This window comes from Sparus aurata, chromosome 1 (assembly GCF_900880675.1).
Source record: "Sparus aurata chromosome 1, fSpaAur1.1, whole genome shotgun sequence".
Classification (NCBI taxonomy): domain Eukaryota; kingdom Metazoa; phylum Chordata; class Actinopteri; order Spariformes; family Sparidae; genus Sparus; species Sparus aurata.
This window is the reverse complement of record NC_044187.1, coordinates 30,680,061-30,702,651: the sequence shown is the minus strand read 5'-3', so window position 1 is coordinate 30,702,651 and position 22,591 is coordinate 30,680,061. Positions and strand designations below refer to the sequence as shown.

General features: G+C 41.5%; 1 protein-coding gene across 11 annotated transcripts in view; it reads right to left on the bottom strand.

Annotated features, from left to right (window-relative positions):
- Positions 1-22,591, bottom strand: part of rgs12b (regulator of G protein signaling 12b) — a 50,103-nt gene that overhangs the window by 4,706 nt on the left and 22,806 nt on the right. For all 11 annotated transcript variants that reach the window (XM_030431538.1, XM_030431594.1, XM_030431585.1 and 8 more), the window contains exons 6-13: positions 12,308-12,329; positions 5,449-5,618; positions 4,822-4,914; positions 4,466-4,609; positions 2,097-2,279; positions 1,668-1,818; positions 1,321-1,409; positions 861-1,073 (exon numbers count right to left, since the gene is read on the bottom strand). In XM_030431538.1, coding sequence (XP_030287398.1) covers positions 861-1,073; positions 1,321-1,409; positions 1,668-1,818; positions 2,097-2,279; positions 4,466-4,609; positions 4,822-4,914; positions 5,449-5,618; positions 12,308-12,329 — 1,065 coding nt within the window. The remainder of the gene's footprint in view (positions 1-860; positions 1,074-1,320; positions 1,410-1,667; positions 1,819-2,096; positions 2,280-4,465; positions 4,610-4,821; positions 4,915-5,448; positions 5,619-12,307; positions 12,330-22,591) is intronic.

The following is a 22,591-nucleotide window of genomic DNA, read 5'->3' as shown; positions in this document are numbered from 1 at the left end:
CATCCACCTTTTTGGGAGGCTGCGTTCGGAACTATGCAAGAAGTTGAAAATCAAACATTTCACACATATTGTGACCCGACACTGAAACAAAAGTTATGAAACCAAAACAATTAAAGACGAGAAACTGCCAAGTCTGTGGGTTCATGGCTACATCTTTCACATAACACAGTCCTTTTGCCGATTATTTATATTAAATATTGATCAGTGCTTCTTTAAATTCATTTGTAAGGCTTTATTGGGTAACAACCTAGTCTGCCATCACAGAGTACTTTACAAATGCAGACTAGTCCGGTCCCTCTCCATTCATCACTTACTTCCAGAAAGGCCATCAAAATGTGTAACGCAGTGCTGAGTGACACATGCAAGTTGAGGTAGTTTTTAAAAAAAATGACAACCTGGTCTCAAAAGATCTCATATTACAACTAATAGTACACTAAATTGTGTCCCTGATAATATTTAAGGTGACAAACAGGCACAACAACAGTTTGTTTATTCAAGTTTGACAGTTTGATCTGAGTTTTGTGAGCCTGTTGCTGCGCTTGACGAACTTTCAGACTTGATGGATAACAAATCAGAACTGTGAAATGTTTGACATGTGACCGTCAGTCATCAATCAAATCCGCCCCATCTTAGAAAAAAACGGTTGTGATTGTCCCGATACTGACCGTATTTGATGTAAATCTGTCTAAAATGGGAGACCCATCTGCCAGAGCTAATGACCTCTGTAGATCTGTCCGGTTCCCAAACTACTAACAACCAACCCAGCCTTAATTAAGTTTGATATTTTGTATAAGAGCTTTGAAGCCCAAATTCAAAAAGGTATTTAGAACAGCATCACATCAGTTTGTATTCTACTGTACCTTCTCCCCTCCGACCAGGAAGAGGTCTATAGCTGCCAGGTTGATGCAGAGCTTCTCACAGAGCCCCAGCAGCAGGTCCCTAATGGACACACCCGCTCTCAGTGGCACAGAGCAACATGAGCCATCCGGCAAACTTATGTTACACTGCCTCAAGGGGGCGCTGCTCCCTCCGCGCTCTGCTGACACTGATACTGCTCCACGGGAAACATCACCCTGAAGGAAGAAAAAAGAGACAGGGAGGGGAAGAGGAGACAGTGAAGGGAGAGTTTAACAAATAAGACAGACAATCGCAATGGAGGAAGAGAGGAGAAAAAACAGACAGTGTTTTTGTGTCTTTTAAAGCTGCAAACTGAGAGGGAGAGGGTGAAGATAAAGCTGCTCTATGATGAAATGAATGTCCATGTGCCCATTACGTTCATGTTTAAACTCATCATGTGATGATGTTTCCTCTCAGACTGACCTCATTCCTCCCCGAAGTCCCAAGCTCCAGACTGGCTCCTGAAGACAGAGAACCCTGCGACTCACGGCGACCATTGCTGCCTGAGAAATCTGAAAACATTAAATTTGTCAGCAGTGTCTGGAATATAGGAAATTATTCCGAGGATGAGCAACATGAAAAATTCTGTTTAAACTGAATTCCACAATTACTCCCAAAGGCGAAGCAGTTAAAAAAAAAAAAAAAAGTACAAGAACTTTAAAGAATCATTGTTTAACAATCAGTGTTACTGAAATAGCAATTTTATTATTCAGGAAGAATCTTTTTCTGGTTAAGTTTTCAACACAAGGAAAATTGTCAAAACTACTGACTGTAGTTGAAGTCGGTCAGCTCTCGTTTCTTCGGGCCTTTGCCGAAGCTCCTGTTGCGCGACCAGGAGAAAAACATGCCTTTCTTCCGGTCTCCCGAATCATCACGACTGTCCTCATTTAAAGATCTGCCAGACTTGCTCTTTTTGTCCTCCTATAAGACACAAGCAAGATAAATGCAACATCATTGGAGAACCCACACAGAAATGTATTATCAGATCTACTAGATGGCAATAGCCAGAATCATTGCAGCTCTTGAATAATTAGGATTTCAAGGGTCTAAGTATAAGAACAAGCAACTCTTTAATTCTTCTCCAATCAAAACTAATAGACCATTTTCATTCTGCCAGGTTTAACTGTGACTGTGTGCTCTGACACCAATACTGTGAGATCAGTGATCAGACAAAGCTACACGGATGTGTTTGTGTTTACCTTCTTGGGTGTGGAGAAGTTGGAGCGGTCAGAGCCAGTGGTGCTGTGTTTAGAGGTGGGACTGCTGGGGATATGGTAGGGGTCAGGCAGGGGCCTCCCCTCCACCTCTGCCAGCATACACTCCTGGTAGAGCAGGGACTTGAGGAACCGTGTGTAGCTGTCGAACTTCATCAGGTTGAAGATCTAAAAAGGGGGGGAAAGGCAGGAAAGTAGTAATCAGTGGAGTGACAGACAATGCAGGGGGGATGAACAAGCAGAAAGCAGGTAGGAAAAAAGAAATAAAAAGGAAAGGAAAAAAAACACCTTTGGAAAGATAGAAGATGAAAGGAGGAAGGAAGAAAATAACTTATTTGGAAGGATTTAGAATGGCCACATACAGTATATCAAAGGGAAAGACTGAAAAAAAACAGCAAGTTCAAGCAGAGGCAGAAGTTGAAAGCGCATGAGAGAAAGGTCAAATTTAAAGAAAAAAAGGTCTGATTTCCCACTAACAGCCCCCTTGAGGTTTTCCATGTTAACGGATGACTACCAGCATACAAATGATTTTATTTCCTCGAAGCCCCTAAAATCTAACATTTATCCACAGAATGGATAAAGGTCATAAAAATCTAATATGTCTGTCCTTTGGGGAGCAGGAATGTGCTCCGTGAGTTTTATAGGAATCTGCAGCTTAGATTCAGATTTTTTGTTTTTTTGAGTAAAGCTAGTGGGCCAAAATATAAGGCAGTGATTGAGGGAATGCCAGTTTGGATGTATAAGTGTAATGCAAGTTTGATTCCACATTAACTCTGGGACAAAATCTAAATTGAATGGCCCCACAAAAGGCTTTAAAGTGTGTGTGTGTGTTTGTGTGTGTGTGTGTGCGCTTGTGTGCGTCTCTTTCGGAGAACAAGTGCGCATGTTTGATGTGTAAAAACATGGAAGGTGATAGCGAGGATATCCTTCTTGCCTTGTGACTCTTATCAGACTTTGAAGATCTGAGCTCAGCTTTTGAAATCAATGGAGCTGTTCAGCAACTCTCCGCCCCTTCACGACATGTTCATCTAAGAAGCCATTCACATCTATAATGCTCAGCAGCAGGCAAAGATGAATAGTTGACCCTATGTTGTGTGAGCACCCAGCACTGAAATACTAGTCTATTTTTAATAGGGGCCTGATTAGGGGTGGGACGATACGGGTAACTCACGATTCGATACTGTGACGATATTTGGCCCAGGATAATGATAATATCACGATACACGATATCTAATATTCGATATATTGCAAGAAATTTCATCAACGATATATCACGATGTGACTGAAAAAGAAAAACGTCATATATGCATCTATTGCATTTATTTTATTTTATTTTCTATAAATTTAATATGCCTTGATGTGTCCAGGTTGACCCAAAGCACTATTATGTTCCCACTTACCAGGTACTGGATGGGTGAACATAACTGCACATAATTGGTTGCATACTGAAACGTGCCCAATATTTTAATTTTTATGTTATTCTTATCTTGTTTAGCTATTGTTAAACTAAAACGGGCCCAAGTTTACATAAAACAAGTTGCTACTGACTTTTCAGTATCAGAAAGAACTGTCCTGGTTTACATAAGACATGTTTTTAATGTTCATGCACTTTAATGTGTCCAGGCAGCTCAGGGTTCTCTCCAGACGGTGGAACCGCTATACTTATTTTCAATGTTAGCTGCTTCATAGCGGGTGTTAGTGGGCTGCCGCGGTCTTCTCGTTAAAAAAAGCGCCCCCCGGCTGACGGTGACGAGCGTCCGTTCGTCCGTCCGTCCCCCGGCTGACGGCGAGGAGTCGGGGGACGGACGGACGAACGCCCCCCCGCTGACGTCGATAACGACCGCACCAGTGTTCTCCCGTCATCTGTCTCGTAGTTCGTATTTTCCGCCATTCTTGCATGTGTTCTTCTTCTGTTATTAACTCGTCTTCTTCACCGGCCGCTGCTTACGCCTACTTTACCCTCATTTACGGGATTAGCGCCCCCACAAACAGGACAGGAGAGATTAAGTACTGACGGCGACAACGGGGTAAATCCATAATGTGTGTTGTGTGTTGTAATTAAATATCGATATTTGCCGTCAGTATATTGATTATTTATTGCGACAGAGAGCACAACAATATATTGCAATATCGATTTTTTTTTCCACCTCTAGGCCTGATGTGATTCAGTTTTATGTAAAATAACTAATGAGTCCTTCAAAGGAAGCCTCCGTTCACATCCCCCTCATGACGAAGATCATAAGTCAGTGTCAGCTAAATACAGCTTCTGAGGCAGATGCCTCCTGTGAGACAACAGTAGCTGCCTATCTCATTAAGATTTCAAGAAATGGGTGGTGTTTTGGTGTCTACCGTACCTGCAGCTGCTGCTCCTTGAACATGTCAGGCCGAGGGGCGTTGAGTATGTCGTCAGCGAGCTGAGCTTGACTGTCTATGTTGACCGGTGTTGTGGCTTTACTGGACAGGAAGCTGTTGTAGATCTCCCTGGCTTGCTGAGAAAGCTGGAAGAGAAGGGAGAGTAGAATGAGTGGCGGCAGGGGGAGGAAGGAAGGAGGGTGGAGGAGAGGTCGAGGTTTCGATAAAAAGACAGTGATTAGACAGAAAGAGAGCGGTGAAAGAGCGGAGAAAGAGATCAGAAATGAAGAGAGCTTATTAACACATACAGTTGTCCCCGTAAATGGATGCATGTGTGTGATCAAAAAGAGTCAGCTACCTGTTTCTTGTCATTTTCAGGGACCTGACTGAAGACATCACAGGCCTGCCAGAACCGGATATTCTCCTCACTGAACTCTTTCTTAAGGAACTCCTGAGGCACAAGAATTAAATGTGGGTCAAAAATTAGGACACATCTGGCAACCTAAGTCAAGAGACAAACATCTCTTCGTAATAAAAGAGGCAATTTTTGAGATTTTATTTTGTTTGACATTTTAAAAAATATTTGCCACTTCTATGACCACTATAACTCTGTGTTTGTCAATTATGTCAATTATCGATATATAGAAATACTAGAGTACCGTAAAAGCACCTTAAAATTGTTCTCCAGTGAACTTGTAGTTCATTGCATTTCATCACTGCTTGTGACTTTTCTCTACAGAAAGGCCAACAGAATAATGATTTTTTACGTAATTTTCGAGTATATAAAGCCATTTCTGAGGCAGTGTGAGATATGGTCAACACTGGTTGGCACAAGACAACAATAAACCCTCCTGCTGTTTTACCTTCGACACTTTCTATTTAAAAAAGTTTCCTGAAAGTCCTTTTGACAGTTCAAAGAAAGCACAGCCTGTTATCTGTTATGTGAATGCTGGTGGCAAACACCAGTCATGTGCTGCTCTAGTACCGAGAAGTAGCGGACTCCCACGGGGTCCTGCAGCAGTCTCTCGAAGCCTACAGCCCAGCTGGCCACTCTCCTCTCTGTGTGGCGCCGGTGGCTCTGAACGCTGGGCAGGCTGGCATTACTGTTGAGACTGTTGTCGCTGCTGCAGCCCTGCAGCTCCACGCTGTTGAGTTCTGCTCACACACACACACACACAAACACACACATCAAATAGTTGTTGTGACTTCAGTCCGGCTGAGGATCTATAGGTACCTCCCAATCTGATTTGATTCAGGGTTGAATGAATATAGCGTATGTATTTTCCCCTTCTGCTTGCTTGCCCTGTTTGTTGCTTTGTTTTTCTCTGTCTGCATGCTTCACCTGAAGGCAGCACTATCAGTGACATGCTGTACACCTGGGCCCCGTGTGTCCCAGGTGTGCCCCATGGGGATAATAAGGACAGAGCAGCACTCAGTCCAGTGAGACCTCCTCTACCATCAAGTGTCCCTGCAAGTGCTATGTTCAGCACACCTTCACTCATACAGTCCCTACAATACTGATCATACAGGTTAATCTACCCATTTGTTTTTCAAATCATTGCCGTAGAAAAAAGTACTTTAAATATACACTGGATACACAAAATAGGAAATATACACAAAACCCCATATGCAATTATAAAACTGTGGTTCAATAAAGTGTTCAGCGTTCCACTTTCAAGCATTACATCAGGCAAAACTTGTGTGAAACAAAAACTAGTTTAGTTGTTGTCAGCAGCTGTAGGTATCCCTGCCGCTCCACACTGATGAAAGTGTGTTAACAACCCACAGAGTTCATGTGTCAGAGCCTATTTAGTTTAATCTCAAACAACTCCCAACAGTATTAAACTGTTTTCCTAACAAATTGAACAATCACTTAAAAGTAAGTCTTACCCTTCAAGCACTAATTTCACATTTTAATTAAAGGGTTTTGTGGATGAATGCTTCATCGTTCTATAGAGGGTCCGCAGAGAATCCATAGAGTGGATTTAAGAATCGATCACTTTCCCCACCACTAGAGCTCTTTGTTCCTAATGTTTAGAAAGACCAGCAGAGTAAAGGCACAGAGAGAAGCGGAGAATAACCAGAAGAATGGAGCCTCAGGCCCAATGAACTGGAAGCGGGAGGCTCAGTTGAGATAAAACAGAATACAAAAACAGCCAGAGGGAAGGCATCACCGGTCAGGTGGCCAACACGACGCAGATTCTGTAAATAGACTCAAAGAGCAGTATGCTGCCCAAAGCTAAAGTCCTTGGCTATTAATGGTTTGCTCCAGTGTCATTTCCGTTTTTTGCACATTTTCACACAGTTTCATAATTTAATGACAATTGTCTTACTGGAGGATGTTATCTGTTTTCCAAACTGTTCAGCTCATTTACCCTCACTCAGTTTCAAACTGCATTGCAAACAAAAATGTTAACAGTGTTGTGGGTGTAACGTGTGACAAAGTAATGCATTAATGTAATCACATTACATTTGTCGTCAATGCAGTAGTGCCAGTACACAGTGGTATAAGGAGAACCGGGGCTAGCTGGTTAGCATTCTAGCTTCAGTAGACATCTCTGCAACAAAATACATAGACAGCAGAGATAATAGTGTTGACGTTATCTCAAAGATGACAGAACATCAACACTGTCGTTTCTTCACACTCTGTTGATAATGTTTGTGGAGTGATGCAAATGTAAGATAACGAGTACTGTAACAAATAACGTTAATATATGGAGTGAGTAAGTAAAGTAATGCAGTACTATATTGAGTAATGAACCAAACACTGGTCATGAGTGGTGAATCTGTTACTGTGCAGGAGAAGCAAACATCAGTTCATCCTTTCTTCTATGCACTTATCCTGTTTACTGTCACAAGGACTGGAGCCTTTTACAACACGCATCTTATATACTGCAGATGACAAGTCTATCACGAGAGACAAGGCCAACACTACAAAGGTGCATCACAACAGTAATATTCATTGTGTGGGCTGACGGTCATGTTATTGAAAGTGTGTTTATTTAATAGGAAATGATCTTTCTAGTTTTTTACAACTCATCCAAGACACTAACGATTCAAATTCTTGCTAGTATAGAAAGGTTGAGGTTGATATTCACAGTTAGAGATGTATGTTCCTGCCACCTTCATTACTGGAATGAAATGGAAATATTCAAGGAGTTACATTTTGAATTGGAAAAGGCCTCATGCTTCTGCTTACCAAGACGGATGTTGCGATATTTGAATCTAAACTTGATGACAACTGTGATGATGTTTATCCTTTTTTTCTGTTAAACTCTTAAATTATAGTAAATGATTTGTTTGGCGCTTTTCCAGTCATGAATATTTAATGTTTTATAATATTTAAGATATACAGACAATTTTTCGGATGTTTTAAGTAGGATTACAATTATTTAGTAAATGTTGATATCTACAGTTCAAAAAGAGCACATTTGGCTAAACATACAAGAGGAGTTCTTAGCTGAAATTCAGTTCAAAGGAACAACACTTAACCATCAAGCCTTTTGAGCACAACAGCTGTCCTAACACACCTGCACACCCTGCAGTTGGGAGTTACAAAACCCTCTATTTAATAAAACCATGTGATCTTATGATCGGCTGACTCTTATTGAACTCTTTAAAAGAAATTCAGTGACTATATTAAACTCAAGTTAAACTGATATTCAACGTCAGAGCCTCCACAGTCAGTTTGTGAGATTTACTGCTCCCCAGTGCACTAAAATCTACATTTGGTCGAGCAGTTACCTGTGTAGAGTTGGTACGAGCCTGTGTGGTGCCAGCGGGGGAAGTAGCGAATCCTGAGGGGTGTCCAAGCCCCTCCATCCATTCTCACCCTATCAGGGCCCCTCGCAAACTCAAACACACCAAGCCGAACACACAGTCCAAGAGGGGGCACATACACACACTCATATCTGACAACATCACAGAAAGGAAGCGAGAGCGAGAGAGAGGGATAAAAGGAAGAAGAGAGAAAGAGAGAGGCTGTTGGTTGTGAGCAACCTGGCTGACAACCATAGAGACCACAGAGAGTCAGGTCACATCACACACATGCACCTGCCTGGACGTTCTCTCTCTCTCTCACACACACACACACACCCGCACACACACACACACACACCCACACACACACACACACACACACACCTCTATTGGCTTCCAGGTAGGTAAGTGATACAAGCAAACACAGGCCTTGAGATGATAAATTATTCACAGCTGAGGGTGGTGGGGGCTGATACATGTGCACACAGACACACACAAGCACACACTCATAAACTGCAGTATTGATGAGGAGCTTGTTAAAGGAAGGCCACTGCTGAGACTAATGAGGCCTGTAGCCCCCAAACAGCTATACGCTCAAACGGACAGAAGCAAAGAACAAGACAGATATCTGTTAGCCTCTCCCCGACTTGACTTTTGTGAAGGATCATAAAATAAATATCTGTGAGATAGGATCACATTAGGCACAATTCAAATACTCTTGCTCTTAAGGAACACTTTTTATTCAATGAATAAATCAACACTGAATAAAATAGGTAAAACTTTAAATAGTTGATTCCATTGGTGTCCATGTGTCTATGAGGCAGAACAACATAGCACATAACATAAAAATGTAGCATGTGGTTTCATTACTTAATGAAAGTAGCTATACCACAGTGTAAAAATTATTTCAAGGAAACTACCTGCATTCAGTACTTAAGTAAAAGTACAAAAGTATCATTACCCAAAAAGTAAAAACAGTCACGATGTGGAATGGCCCATTTCAAAATAAGGTAATGATTACATTACATGATTAAAATGAGTGACATGTTATTGTGTAAGCATCTCTCATTGTAGCCAGTGAATGAGGAGCTAATTTCAACTACAATCTAATGTATAAGCTGCTTGACATCTTTGCATTAACAATCTTGTTAATAATAACTAGAGCTAAATGAGTAAATATTGTTGAGTAAAAAGTAGAGTATTTCCATCTGAAATGGCGAGGAGTAGAAATATAAGGAAGCATGAAATGGAAATATTCAAGTAAAATACTTCAAAATAAATGTTCCAAGTCAAACATTAAACAGTTAAGGAATGTGATGAACACTGAAGTTGTGAGTGGGCTTTAAGTAGAGTTGTACACATTAAGCTGCTTTCAATAAATCAGTCCAATCAATACTAAACTATCCAAAGTGTAACTGATTATGCTGCACAGCTTTTTGCCTGCATTCTTCAATATCAATATCATCACATATTATGTCCACCCCCAATCCAGGCTCTCGCAAAATAACTCATAATCTCTAGTATTTTGACAGTAAAATCATAGTCATACCAGGCACTGGCAGGTAAGTCTTTGTAAGAATTACAACTTTACTGGCGTTGATTTTAATTCTTTGATTATTAAAGCTAAGACCCTCGTCCATCGTATTGTGTTGGATTTGTGTGTCTCACTCTCAAGCACATCAGAGCTGCTTTCGCATAAAATTGTTAGATGAGCAGGGTCCCTTTACATGCTAAGATAACAGTGCGCTTACATGACACTCGAGAAAACCGAATCATGTACCCTTAACTGAGTTAATGAGTTCCTAGACTCTTGTACTCAGTGTGCAGTATGATAAAACTGCCAGACCACTGTCCCTTTTCTCTAACATATATTTACGTTATCTAAGAATGACAATAACAAAGCAGCAAAGGATTTATGGAACTGCTCGTCTTTAATCCCCATAATGGAGTTAAAAACCAGGGCCCGTATTCACAAAGACTTTTATCTTAACGTTAGGAGTACTCCTAAATCGGACTAAAAGTTTTTATGTAGGAGTCGTTTCTTAAAAGTAATTCACAAAGCCGCTGAGACCTACTTTTTGTTATGAAAACAGTGAACTCCTAAACTAGAAGTAACTCTCTGTTGCTATGGATGATGTCATTTTATAAGGACGCACTTAGAAGCGGTGACAACGGTGATTGGTTGTTGAGTGACAGGGCAGCCCATTGAAAAGTCCTTTAGGCTACGCAATGCATGAAGTGAAAATTAGGAAGTTGCCTACAAGCCCATGACAAAGCCTATGAAAAGATATTGGATAAAGAAATGTATTTATGAGGAGAATTAAGTGACACCCCCCCCCCAAAATAAAAACGCTTCGGACAAAAATGACAAATTAGAAGATTGCGATGAAAAACGTGAATTGCCAATAAGAGAGGCATTTGCTTGAAAAGCTGCGTCAAACCACTCTCCATTAAAATTTGGGAATCGTGTGTTGATCCGGGCCATTTCACAACAATGTCCAGTATATTGTAACATGCGTCAAAGACAATTTGTGTATTGATGCGCCACACGAAACACAGATATAGTGGGGTAATTTCTAAATCACTTGAGGTCCCAAGGTTATACTAGTCCTGTGCGAAGAGCTGCATTTTCCCCGTAGCCAAATATCGGAGTGTTGCCAAACATTTTAACTCAGCGTTATTGGATTGTTTCAGTTGGTTGGGAACATTATTACATCCCTCACCAACTCAACCACAACTTCAATCCCTTCGCAGTCCATCCAACATCGTTTTAATAATTCCCTGTCATTTAGCGTCCAAAACATTCGGTTGTGACCAGGTCTTAGCGAGTTAGGAGTCCTCTGGAATACTTCTAAGGTCTCCCAGATTTAGGTGCTACTTTTAGGCTTAAAATGTTTTGTGAATAACTCTTATTTTCAAAAATTAGGAGTCCTAAAGTTACGACTGACACGCCCGTTATGGGATGGAGGAATTGCTCCTAAATTCGCCTGTTAGGAGCTACTTTTAGCCTTAAGATTCTTTGTGAATACGGGCCCAGTAAATACAGAGTGACACCTCAAGCTTGCTGCCTTTGGGCTTCATTTCATTTACTATACTCTTAATTTACACTTCTACTACTGACTACTTACCATGCTCCCTAAATCACATTCACATAAATGTGAGCAGGGTGAGCACGCTCTACAGTTTACACACTAACAACTTATCCTCTCACCCAGTGACATGCGGTGTGAATAAGTGGCCATAAACACTTGGAGCCAGTTCGAAACCCGTCTGCAATGGATCCTATGCCCGCTTGTCCTGTTTCTCACCTCCTCTTCCTCCCTTTATCTCCCGTCTGCCACAGATTGTCTTTCATGTGCATTTGCAAGGTGTTAAAGCACCATTAGAAGTCTCCTAAATGGGAGACCTTTCGTTATTGTTGGCACGTGCTAATTACGCAAAGGACGCCAACAGTTTACATCAAAAACAACCCAATATGACACAGTCCAATTAAAAATCAATGCCTGAAAGGTTTGAACCACTAATTTAATCTACATACCCAGCAAAACACAAGATAATAAAGACATTTTGTCTACTTATCAGTTGCATCAATTGATGTTTGCATACAATCACTGCTATTTCATACAATCGCTAGTATAAATAAGCGGAGTAAATGCAGAACCACGCAGTTAACCTTTTACTATGTGGTCTGAACCACACTGCTGTGTGTCCATCCATGATTTGCCACCGCTAGCTCTTGTGTAGCCTTGATGTTTACAAATCTATGTCAGGATTAGAGCCTGTAAAACCTCAGCAGAGCAGAGGCAGAGGTGGGGCAGGAGTTGAGCAGGTCAAACCAGACTGTCTGTTGTTTGTGTGAATGTAGTGAAAGCATCCATCAATGAGGGGTACACTACATGAACATGGCCAGATGAGGACAACAATGTAAACCAATCATTTCATCCCATTAAATGCTTCTAAAACTGAAGGATAAGGGAAACCAAGTAAAGCGTGGTCAAGGGTATAAAGTCAGGAAATAGGAATATAAGTCATATCTATAAAACAATATTGAGAATGTCAGATGTTGTAAGGACAAATCTACTCACCTCCATCGGAGACTGCAGCAGACTGTAAAGGAAGACAGAAAAACATGGATTAGGATTTCCCTCATCACACAGATGACACAACCGCAATAACACAGCACACTAGAGCCAAGAGGCAGCTGCCCAGACACGCACTTTAGGCCACATGGAGACACAGACACAAACTGACTGTTTTCTCACAGGACCTGACCCGTTGTCACACACACTTTCACATCACAGTCAGGTTAGCGCCCACACTCATTGTCTTGTCTGTGGGTTGAATCATCTGTGAACTGGCTCTGCTGGCTCTGCAAGAAAACCTCCTCACAGGGGTGGGGCTTACTGCGTGTGAAGAGGTGAAGAGAGGAACTTTTTGAGGCCTACCTGCCCCCAATTTCACAGGGAAGTGATTGCAATGTTTCTGCGAATCTTATTTAATCACAAACAGAGATATTTATACAGACACGTATTCAAACCAGTCAAGATAGGGAAATGAGACACTCAGAACTCACTAACGTAGACACAACATAGCACACACACACACACACACTACACACACAATGCAGTGATTTTTATCCCAGACATGCTGAGCTGGGATGAGATCATTCGACACAGACATCAGTAATGTAGCTAACTCTGGAACACAGTTGAAACACTCTGTGACTCAGAAAGCGCAAAAAGAAAGCAGCAGACAAAGCAGAGGCAGGGGGAGAGGGAGAGAAAGAAAAGAGGGACGGGGTAGAGATGAGAAAGGGGGGCTGATCAGCAATTAAAGACAGAGTTGTTTGTCAAAGACAGAATACAAAACTAACATCAGCCATGCTGTGAATCTGTCTCAGGGTTTAACCGGACCACTTATGTTGCTCAAGACAGGCGTTATGCTCACTACTCACATATGATAGGCAGAGAGACTAGGCGAGGGGTATTTTCTTTGTTTCATTTGCACTTTGAATGATCTCATTGTTACTCAGCACAGACACATGGGAGACTGCTGGATGACTTGATGTTTCTATGGGGTTATCGTATGGTCATCAGTTAGAAATGATTCAACTTCCTTTTAAAGGAAACACATAGTTTCTCTATCAGTTTGGTACGTTGAATGACACTTAATACAGTCACTGATTATCACTGCAATGCGACGGGCTCTTACCAGCCATTTAATAAGAGTTTGTGTGTGCTTTGTTGTTGCAAACTCTTAACAGAAAAAAAGATAGATGAAGATATTTTATTCAAACCAAACACTGAGCTGCATTTGCACAGGTGCTCATGATGATGTGTCCACACCCTGTCGTTACCCACAGGGTGAAATCAGACAGAGGTGTCATGGCAACTGCCTTCAATTCACTATACTGTAGTAGATAGAGCCAGTCTATCTGCAGAGTCTGAACCTGTGAACCTAAGAAACATGTTTGCTTTCAGCTTTCTGCAGTAACCTGATTAATAAAATGCAATATATATACAATGACCAGTTTACACGCAGCGATATGGTAAAACATTAGAGAAACCCTGGTAAGAGGGGAAAAGCTCATTTCTCGACCGTGTGTATACATAAATATCTTCAATATCTCATCAAAACGAAACCAAATCAAGACGGCTTTCCCCTCATTAAGATTACATATTATATGCATGTATGCAATTAAACTGCTGTACACAAGATGTCTCCTATGTCATTGTAAAGGTCATTTTCATTGTATGTGGCTTCATTTTTTTTATATCACACTTGCGTGTGTTTAATACTGGATCAGGATCAACCCAACCTCAGCACAAATGGTGACAATGCAACATTTCTGCAAACCATGAAGTGTTGTAACTTCGTATTTTTTATGTTGCAACTTGAGATTTCTTTAGACTTAGTTTTCTATTTTATGTTGTGACAGACACTGTGTTTATGGTTTGGTTAAGTTTAGGCACAATAACCACTTGGTTAGGGTTGGAAAAGACCATATCTGAGCTTAAAATACCTGTTTTGGTCACAACAAACACAGCTAGAGATGTCCCAACTTATCATCTAAAATATATGGTTTCTCTCGACACCGACGTGGCTGTAAATTGTCGAGAGGTCTCCTTAAACATGTTGAAACAAAGCCTCAAACTGCTGTGACTGGCATGCCAGCCTTTTCCTGCATGCAACTCCAACACCTTCCCCTCCACCCCCCAATATGAAAGTCATACTGGCCATACCGACTGGCCTGCCTGAACTGGCTTCCAAACTATTTGTGATGACACAAATCATGCCCGTAGGCCTGCCTCTTAAAATCGGAGATCCACGAACACAAAGACAATGGATATTTCCGCAACAGATGTGATAATAGCCGTCTACTGTCAAACTCTGCACATACATCATTCTTCACAGTGAAGCTCAAACATAATAAATGTTAAATTTTGAGTGAGAGTTGAAAGCATTTCTAAAGAGAAGATCATTACTTGTGGGAGTACATCTTTGTGTTACACACAATGACATGACTAGAACTGAAACTGGCAGACATGTAAAAATAGAAGCTTCATGTAGGTTTAAATAATCAGTTTCCACAGCTGCAGAGTAGGCTGTACAATCCGATACATTCACAATGTCAAACTGCGAGGGAAAAACGGAACTACCTTCAGACCAAAAGCTTGTTACTCAATGTACAGTAAAAGCCGACTCAGATTCTCCATCACAACCTGGTTTCTTCCAGTGACTTGTTCTTTTAGTGCACATTCACAAAGTGACTCTTCACTCGTATATACACTGTGGTTAAGCAAATCCTGTAGTGTCCTGACTCAGATTCAATGTACATCTTAAACTAATCAAATCTAATGAAGTTGACCCTCCCTATGCAGCATATGTGCTGCTTTGATTCATGTGCGTCTTGGCCATTTCCTCACTCGAGCCCGGCTGTCCTGACCAGATGGCACAGCAAACGTAATCACCAGGATTAGCTATTTCAGACTGTCCCTGGAAGAGCAGAGGTTGGCACCGGCGCGTGAAAAGAGATTTGATGTGACTTTATAGCAGCTGATTGTGGTCGAAGCGCCGCAGAGGACAAGAGAAGATGACAGAGGCAGAAACCTCACCAGTGGAAACTGGTTACCTGATACGTACGTCCGTCAGAGCCCCACACATTTCACATGTCACACATCTCAGCAGCGTGTATTCCTTCTCTGATGTGCCTGTGTGCTTTACATGTGTGTTATATAGCCTTTGTATGCATGTGGTTGACATCTGTTGGAGATGTTTTTGGATGTAGAGTGTGTTATTTTGCATTCGTGAATGTATGTGTGTGTTCACCCCCTCCCCATCCCTATTCGGCTCTGGCGTGATCACTTCCAGACGTACTCTGCAGTGGAGTGGTTTGGCCCCTGGTCGAGGCCCCAAGTCCCCTCTCCCTTTCCCTCTCTTTGCTTCCCTCTAACCCATTTTCAATCTCCCTCCTTCTGTTTGTTCTTCTCCCCCCATGCAGTCATCCAACTCTTTCTTCTGCTGTCCCTCATTACCAAGTTTCACTCCCTCCCTCCTTCAACCCTTCCTCAGTCATTCCAGCAGTGTTCCCCCTCCTCTCCTGGCAGATCCTGGTCATTCCTGACAACCCACAGGGAATGACTGGGGTTTTCCAGACTTTCCCTCCACAAGCTTGTCTCCCAAGGCCCCTGTCCACATTGAAGCATGCAGCTGGAAAATGTCTAGATGATAGAAAATTATAATATCCAAAATATCCTGCACAGTATGTTACAAAGAAGTCCTGCCACTTTATACACCCAAGTGTGATACTTTCCACTCCAATTTAGTAACCTCACTGTAGCTGAAAGTGGGAGATTTTCTGATATATTAAAGCCCCAATATTGTCAGCGGTTATTGTCCACAGTTTGATGACACATACTAATGAGGCTTTTATGTCGTCATCAGACATTATATGCACTGATAAGATCAGCAGAGACAAAATGTGACACATTAGCACATGACTGATAGCTGTGATTAAGGTTGGTAGAAAAAAAGAGTTCTGAGTAAAACCTCAGAATGTGTGTGTGGTTACAACATTTTGTCTTAAAAGTCAAACAGAGCTCTAGCTAATGGCTTTTTCTTATCAGTTAATATCTCAGCACATTATTTGTTTGGCACCCAAACCGTCAGTTATGATGGTGCATGACAGCCATTTCTAGGAGGAATATCTTTATTACACTTCGGTGTATAGGATTGGCCAAACTGGCATTGAATTTTAGGGCAAAATAAAAGAAGCAGACCTAAGAATGTGGATTAAAGAAAATCCTGCACTTACGATCAAGTTTTCAGCAATCGAGTGGGATTGGAGTTAGGTCCGCTATAAGAAACAACTGGAAAGGTGTAATGATGTCACAGTACTCACTGCCTCACTAGGAGGTGTACTTCAGTCATTTATTTGACTTTGTTGCTCTGACGCGGATAAACATGCTGAGCTGGGATGTTTTTTCTGATTTAGGTGTTCAGTTGTTACTGCAGTGGTCTGCCATTTCAGGTTGGCCCAGCAAAATTCATAAAGTTATGGTGTTCCACTCCATGTAGTCTGGCTGTTTATAATGACATTTGCACCACTACATACAGTCTGAAGTTGGAGCACTGAAGCTGCACCCCCACCGCAGCACAGAGCTGTGTTTGAAGATTCTATGCTTTATACTTTGATGTATACTCATCACATACTCCGATATTGTATTTGTATGGCTAATACTGATCATCATATACAGTATATTGGTGGGTATTCATAATTGTTTTTACAATAAACCCATAACAGAAACCAATATTTGGATAAGGATCCCTTTTTTTCAATCTTTATTTTGTTTTGTCATTAATCAAGGACATCAAGGACATATAAATACTTTTAAAAAGTAGTAAAAATACTTATTTTTCAGAAATTAGGTATTAATACGGTATGTACTGTCTGTACATACGGTGGAAGGCAAATGATTACAGAACAATACTGAATTAAAAATCAGGGCAATTTATCAATCTATAAAATAGCAAAAAAAAAATGCTCATTAGAATTTCCTAAAGCCCAAGGTGACACCTTCAAAATGTTATTTCTGTCCAACTAATGGTCAAAAACCTCAAGAGATAATATTTTCAACTATATACATGCAGCAAATCCTCCCATTTGAGTAGCTGGAACCATGAACATTTTGCTTGATAAATGACTGAAACGGGTTTATCATCAATTGATACATGTTATGTCTATTGATGTATCAATTGATCATTCATCAGCACTTACGGGTAAATATTCAGCAATTGAAAATCAGTAAATCTATCAAATTAATTGTCAATTTACTTAACAGTTATTTCACTGTTAAGAAACGATTAAATGGTTTATAAACCATTTATTTAGACAACTGTTTATTATAAAGTTGCTACTGATGTTTAGAACCCTTTGTAAATGCTTAATAAATACTGTGTCGTTCATCTATAAACTTTATTTGAACGGCCATTATAAAGTTGAAACTAATGTTTATAAACCCTAAACAACTGCCAACAAATGGTTTGCAAAGCACGTCATTGTTTTTTTAATCATGATAATAATGATGGTTGGTAAAAGGTGTTACCGTCAAACCATTTCAGACGCCCCATTTGTAACTCGTGCAGTTGCTTCATTTTCGAGCTTCAGTTAGTCTGTGGGTGCTGGCGCATCTTGAATTACATCTTTTATCTCAGAATAATACAATCAAGTCTGTGAAGAACTTCATTAGAACTTTTTCTGTCTTCTGAGAAATCCTGTGCTGTGACCAGTGAAACAGTGGAAGTGTTGTGGACTGTTATACAATGAACACAAACCACTTTCACACCCACTTTAACAGAAGATAAGATGGCTGAATCACATGTCGTCACACACTGTGTGAATAAATCTTATAGCCTCATTTTTCATGCTTAGTTCATCACTGCTGCTGCTACATGTGGATCTCTCCACTAAAACAACAAGACAGAGGTGTCAGTGGGGCCTAGGTGTCGTGCTGAATTATGACTGTGTTGATCAGTAGTGACCTGTTGGATTCTGTGCAGTTTAAAAACAGGATTTTTTTTTTTTTGCTAACAGGTCACAACATGTTTGCACAACCTACATCATTCTCCTTTCAGCTCCCTGAACATAAAATGTCACCTTGTAGCCACATGCCTGGCCTGTTAATGGTGTGTTTATGTGTGTCTGTACAGAGTGGTTGGTCACAGTGAGTACAGGTCCCAAATGCTTTATTAGCTGTGACAAGTGGGAGAGGGGTGGCTTACATCATCTGTTATGAAGCCTGGACGTCGGGTTCAAAATATGGCAAAACACAGGGTGCAATTTACAGCCGCTTGTCCTCACCATTATCATAATATTAATACTTTAAAGGCCATAAAAAAGTCTCCTTTACGATCTCAAGTTTCCAAGATGTTCCCTCACTGTTTTTGTGCGTCTAGGCAGACGACATTTCCCGGAAAATGACACTCTGTTTCATGAGATGAGACACAGAGCAGCCAGTAACACTTCAACAGAGTGAATAAAAAGTGTCTATCTGTGGTAGAAACCGTCAGGGATAACATATGCACTCACATGCACAAAGACAAGACTGTTTGTACCACAGGAACCTTATTCCTGGCTCCATCACTGCAGCTGTAACTGCCACCTTTGGTAAGGAATGAGCTTCGCATCTGATGTGTGTAGGTGAAGGATGACTATGAAGTGAAATATGGAGGGACACTGAACATTCCTTCCAAGTGTGCCTGTGAACACTGGCATGACTAGAGACAGACCACACCTATAACTGAACAACTAGCACACACATGCTATCCTTTAAAGGTGACTTAGAATTCACAACACAGATTAGTGCACGCACGCAAACACCGACACGCACGCGCTTCCAGCTGAGGAGGAAGCTGTTGCGCCAGGAGTCTCAATGTGTGCGTGCCTGGGTGTTTACTTTTGAATATGAGGTGAATAGTGGCTGCCATTGAGAAGAGTGGAGTCACCCTGCCAGGATTGGCAACCATGAAACCGCTTAGCGTTAGCTTAACTTGGAGAGGATGGGATGAGGAGAACAAGCTGATTAAGTTAAACGATCCAAAATTGAGGCACATGAGGCTACGCAAGGCGAGAGCATGGGTGACGAACCTGCATGCCACCCTTAGATGAAGACAGATCGGATCACTTCCTGACAAAAAAAAAGGGAGGATTTTCAGGAAGATTTTTCAAAACATAACTGACTAAAATCAAGGAATAAACAAACATGCAACGATCAACAAACTCTGTGTCAATGGACCCTGTGTGTCCACAGTCTCACCGTTCCCAGAGACATTTAAAAACTTCATTTCTTTCCAGAGTGAAACCCTCTGTGACCGTCCTTGGAATTCTGGGATAAAGGCCCTAAATCCCTGCAGTGTATTCAGGAATCAATATCCACTCTCTATGAAAGGAAGGAATGCAGATAATGTTTGTTTCCGTACAATAGAGCCACACAGGAGATGTGACTCAGAGGCTGAGCCGGTGATAAATGTTTGCTTTAGTTGGCTCCTTGCCTTCAACGCACACAGACACGGGGAGGGAGAACAAGATGTAAACACAATACAAATCTGATCAAATACCTCTGTTTGCACACACTCACATCTGCCAGACGACGCGCCAAATTAAGTGAAATTCCACAATAAAAGGGAAGAGCCTTGTCAGATCACCTCTCCATTGTCTCACAGCCGTTTGTTTTTTTTTTCTCACTTTCTCGAACACAAAACGCACACACCAGACAAGCTTTGAGTTTAAATGTATAAACCATATGACTCACAGAGGCAAGAAAAAAAAAAGAGGTCTGTTCTCTCTTTGCCTCCATTTGTCTCATGGCTTCTGTCTCTACCTCTGTTTCTCTTCCTCTCTCTCTCTCTACATCTCTCACTCTGACCCAAAACACATCTGGCTTTGAGAGGAAGGGAAACAGCCCAGAGCTGTCTCAAACTCCTGTTAGTCTTCCATTTTTTCATTTTCCTTCTGTCTCACCTTTACACACACTTTCCCAGTCTGCCACCGCCACCGTGTCCTTTCTTTCAGGGAGACTTGTTCGCTATAACTTTTCGGACAGTTTCTTTCCTCTCGCCCTCTCCGCTTCTTTTATTTTGTCTTCATTAATCTCCACTTGTCTTACATGTTCCCCTCCCATCTCTGTATTTTCCCTCTCTCGGATGGTCTGAAGGTAATGGATTCCTCTCTCTCTCTGTGTACTTTGCTATAGGTAATAGTCCTCTCTTTCCTCCATCTGACCCTGTCGTATTCGTTTGCAGTGAGTCCAACAACACTGGTATGCACTGTCACCTGCAATGAATTGCGTGCTCACTACGCGTAACTTCTCTGTCCCTGTGCCATTTCATCCTCTGATATTTTTTTTTGTCAGTAACTGCACAGAGGGAAAGCCGGGTAGGAAATTAATGTCAGAAAAAATTGCTGCTGAATTTTTGATGTGGCTGCTAACTTTTTCCACTTGTGGCACTTTGGCAGCATCACAGCCAGACTCAATCAGAAAATGTTGGAATATTTCAAACCCTGTGTTAGTTAGACATACGTACATGAGTAAGTAAGTCTCTCCTGCTTAGGAAAAAAAAAAAAAAAAAGTCCAGCAGGTTATGCACTCTCACTCTCTTGCAAGTGTGTGTGTGTGTGGCTACTACTCACTGTATTGAAGTTCCAGACCCGCTTGAAGGAGAGCCTCTTCCTCAGGCTCATTCTGCTCTCCTCTCACACAGGAGGAAACCCCACTGACTGCTCGCTCTACATATCTGGACCACGCAAAACGCACATGAAAACAGTCGCGTTCGCATGTGCTCTCGCTGACAGAGCTATTTAAGGCAGGAAATTCACGCAGCCCGCTGACTTGCACGGAGCCATGCCTCAGCACATCTGTCACGCACACACCCCGAAAGAATGATGTGCTAAAGTTGCGTTCGGTAAATTAACTCTTCTCTCTGACTGTATCATATACCTCTCCCTCCCTTTCTCACACACACTCCTCCACACACTTAGCTGACAGACTGAGTAGGAAGTTCCATTCTCTCGCAGACGCACACACACACACACACACACACACACACACACACTGTTTCCATAGTGACACGCCCCCATTGGGCATCAGTCATAGGGAAGGAGGAAGGAACAAAGGTGAGTCTGCCAATCAGGCTTCAGCACAGCCTTTACCTCTCCACCCACCTCCTACTCCTCCCCGTTCAAATCACAGTTAGAGAGGTTTAGGTTTGATCTAATGTTTTCCAATGATTTATGAAATAAATTGTCGTCCTTGCTATGTGTACTATAAGCAAAGAAGGAGGATAAAAAGAGAAACGAGGAGGAAGAAGAGAGGGTTTAATCTACAGTGTCAGTTTTGAAAACATCAATGAAATGTCTGCAGGTTTGTTAAAAGGTCAACTGAAGCTAACAAAAGGCACTTCACAGGACAGACCTGCGTACTTCAGCACACACACACACACACACACACACACACACACACACACACACACACACAAAGGCTGCAATTGAATTTGTCTGTATGGCCTTGAGCCTACACCTAGCTCCCCCTAATTTCCTGTTTTGGCAAAGAAGACTAAGTGTTTCTGTTACACCTTCTCCCATACAGTACCTCCACAGTCGGTATTTTTGATGCCACTGTCTATGACTCTGATGAGGTCACGGGTAGAAACACAGTGACAAGAAAACACATCCAGTAAAAATGTCTGTTTGATCTGGTCTGGGGCCAGCAGATAGCAGATAGCATTTGTATGTTTGTGTTTGTGTTGAACTGCATTTACCGACAGCGGTTACACAAACTGTTCCCAAGCCGTATAATAATACAATTTACCCATGATCCTTTATATCACGCGTTTCACAAAGTGGTGAACCTCCCACCATCGTTGCTTGTGTTCATCTGAGCTTTTTGAGGATGCTGCTTTCACACCAAATCACCTGCTACCATAGAACCTGTTATCTGTTGTTCTGTCTCCATCATGAAGCTTTCTTACTGAGATATGCAGTGTTCAAGTCAAGTGGTTTATAATGCGACACCACGTCCAGTTATTTAAGGTTAGCTTATGATCTTGTAAAACTACACATTTTGGCCGGCATACAACAACTTCCCCCAAAATATGATCGCTGAATTAATTCTACATTAGTTTTGTTTTTATATAAATTCAACATTTAACATTTACAAGTTGGCAACGCAGCATTTTAAGAATCAACTGATCAGTGTTCATAACACTGTTGTATGTGTGCCATACTCCTCACATACCGTGGCAAACTGTGATCACTTCCACTTGTCTTTATTCTCTGAGCTGGACTTGCAATGAATGTTTTTCAATTGCGAATA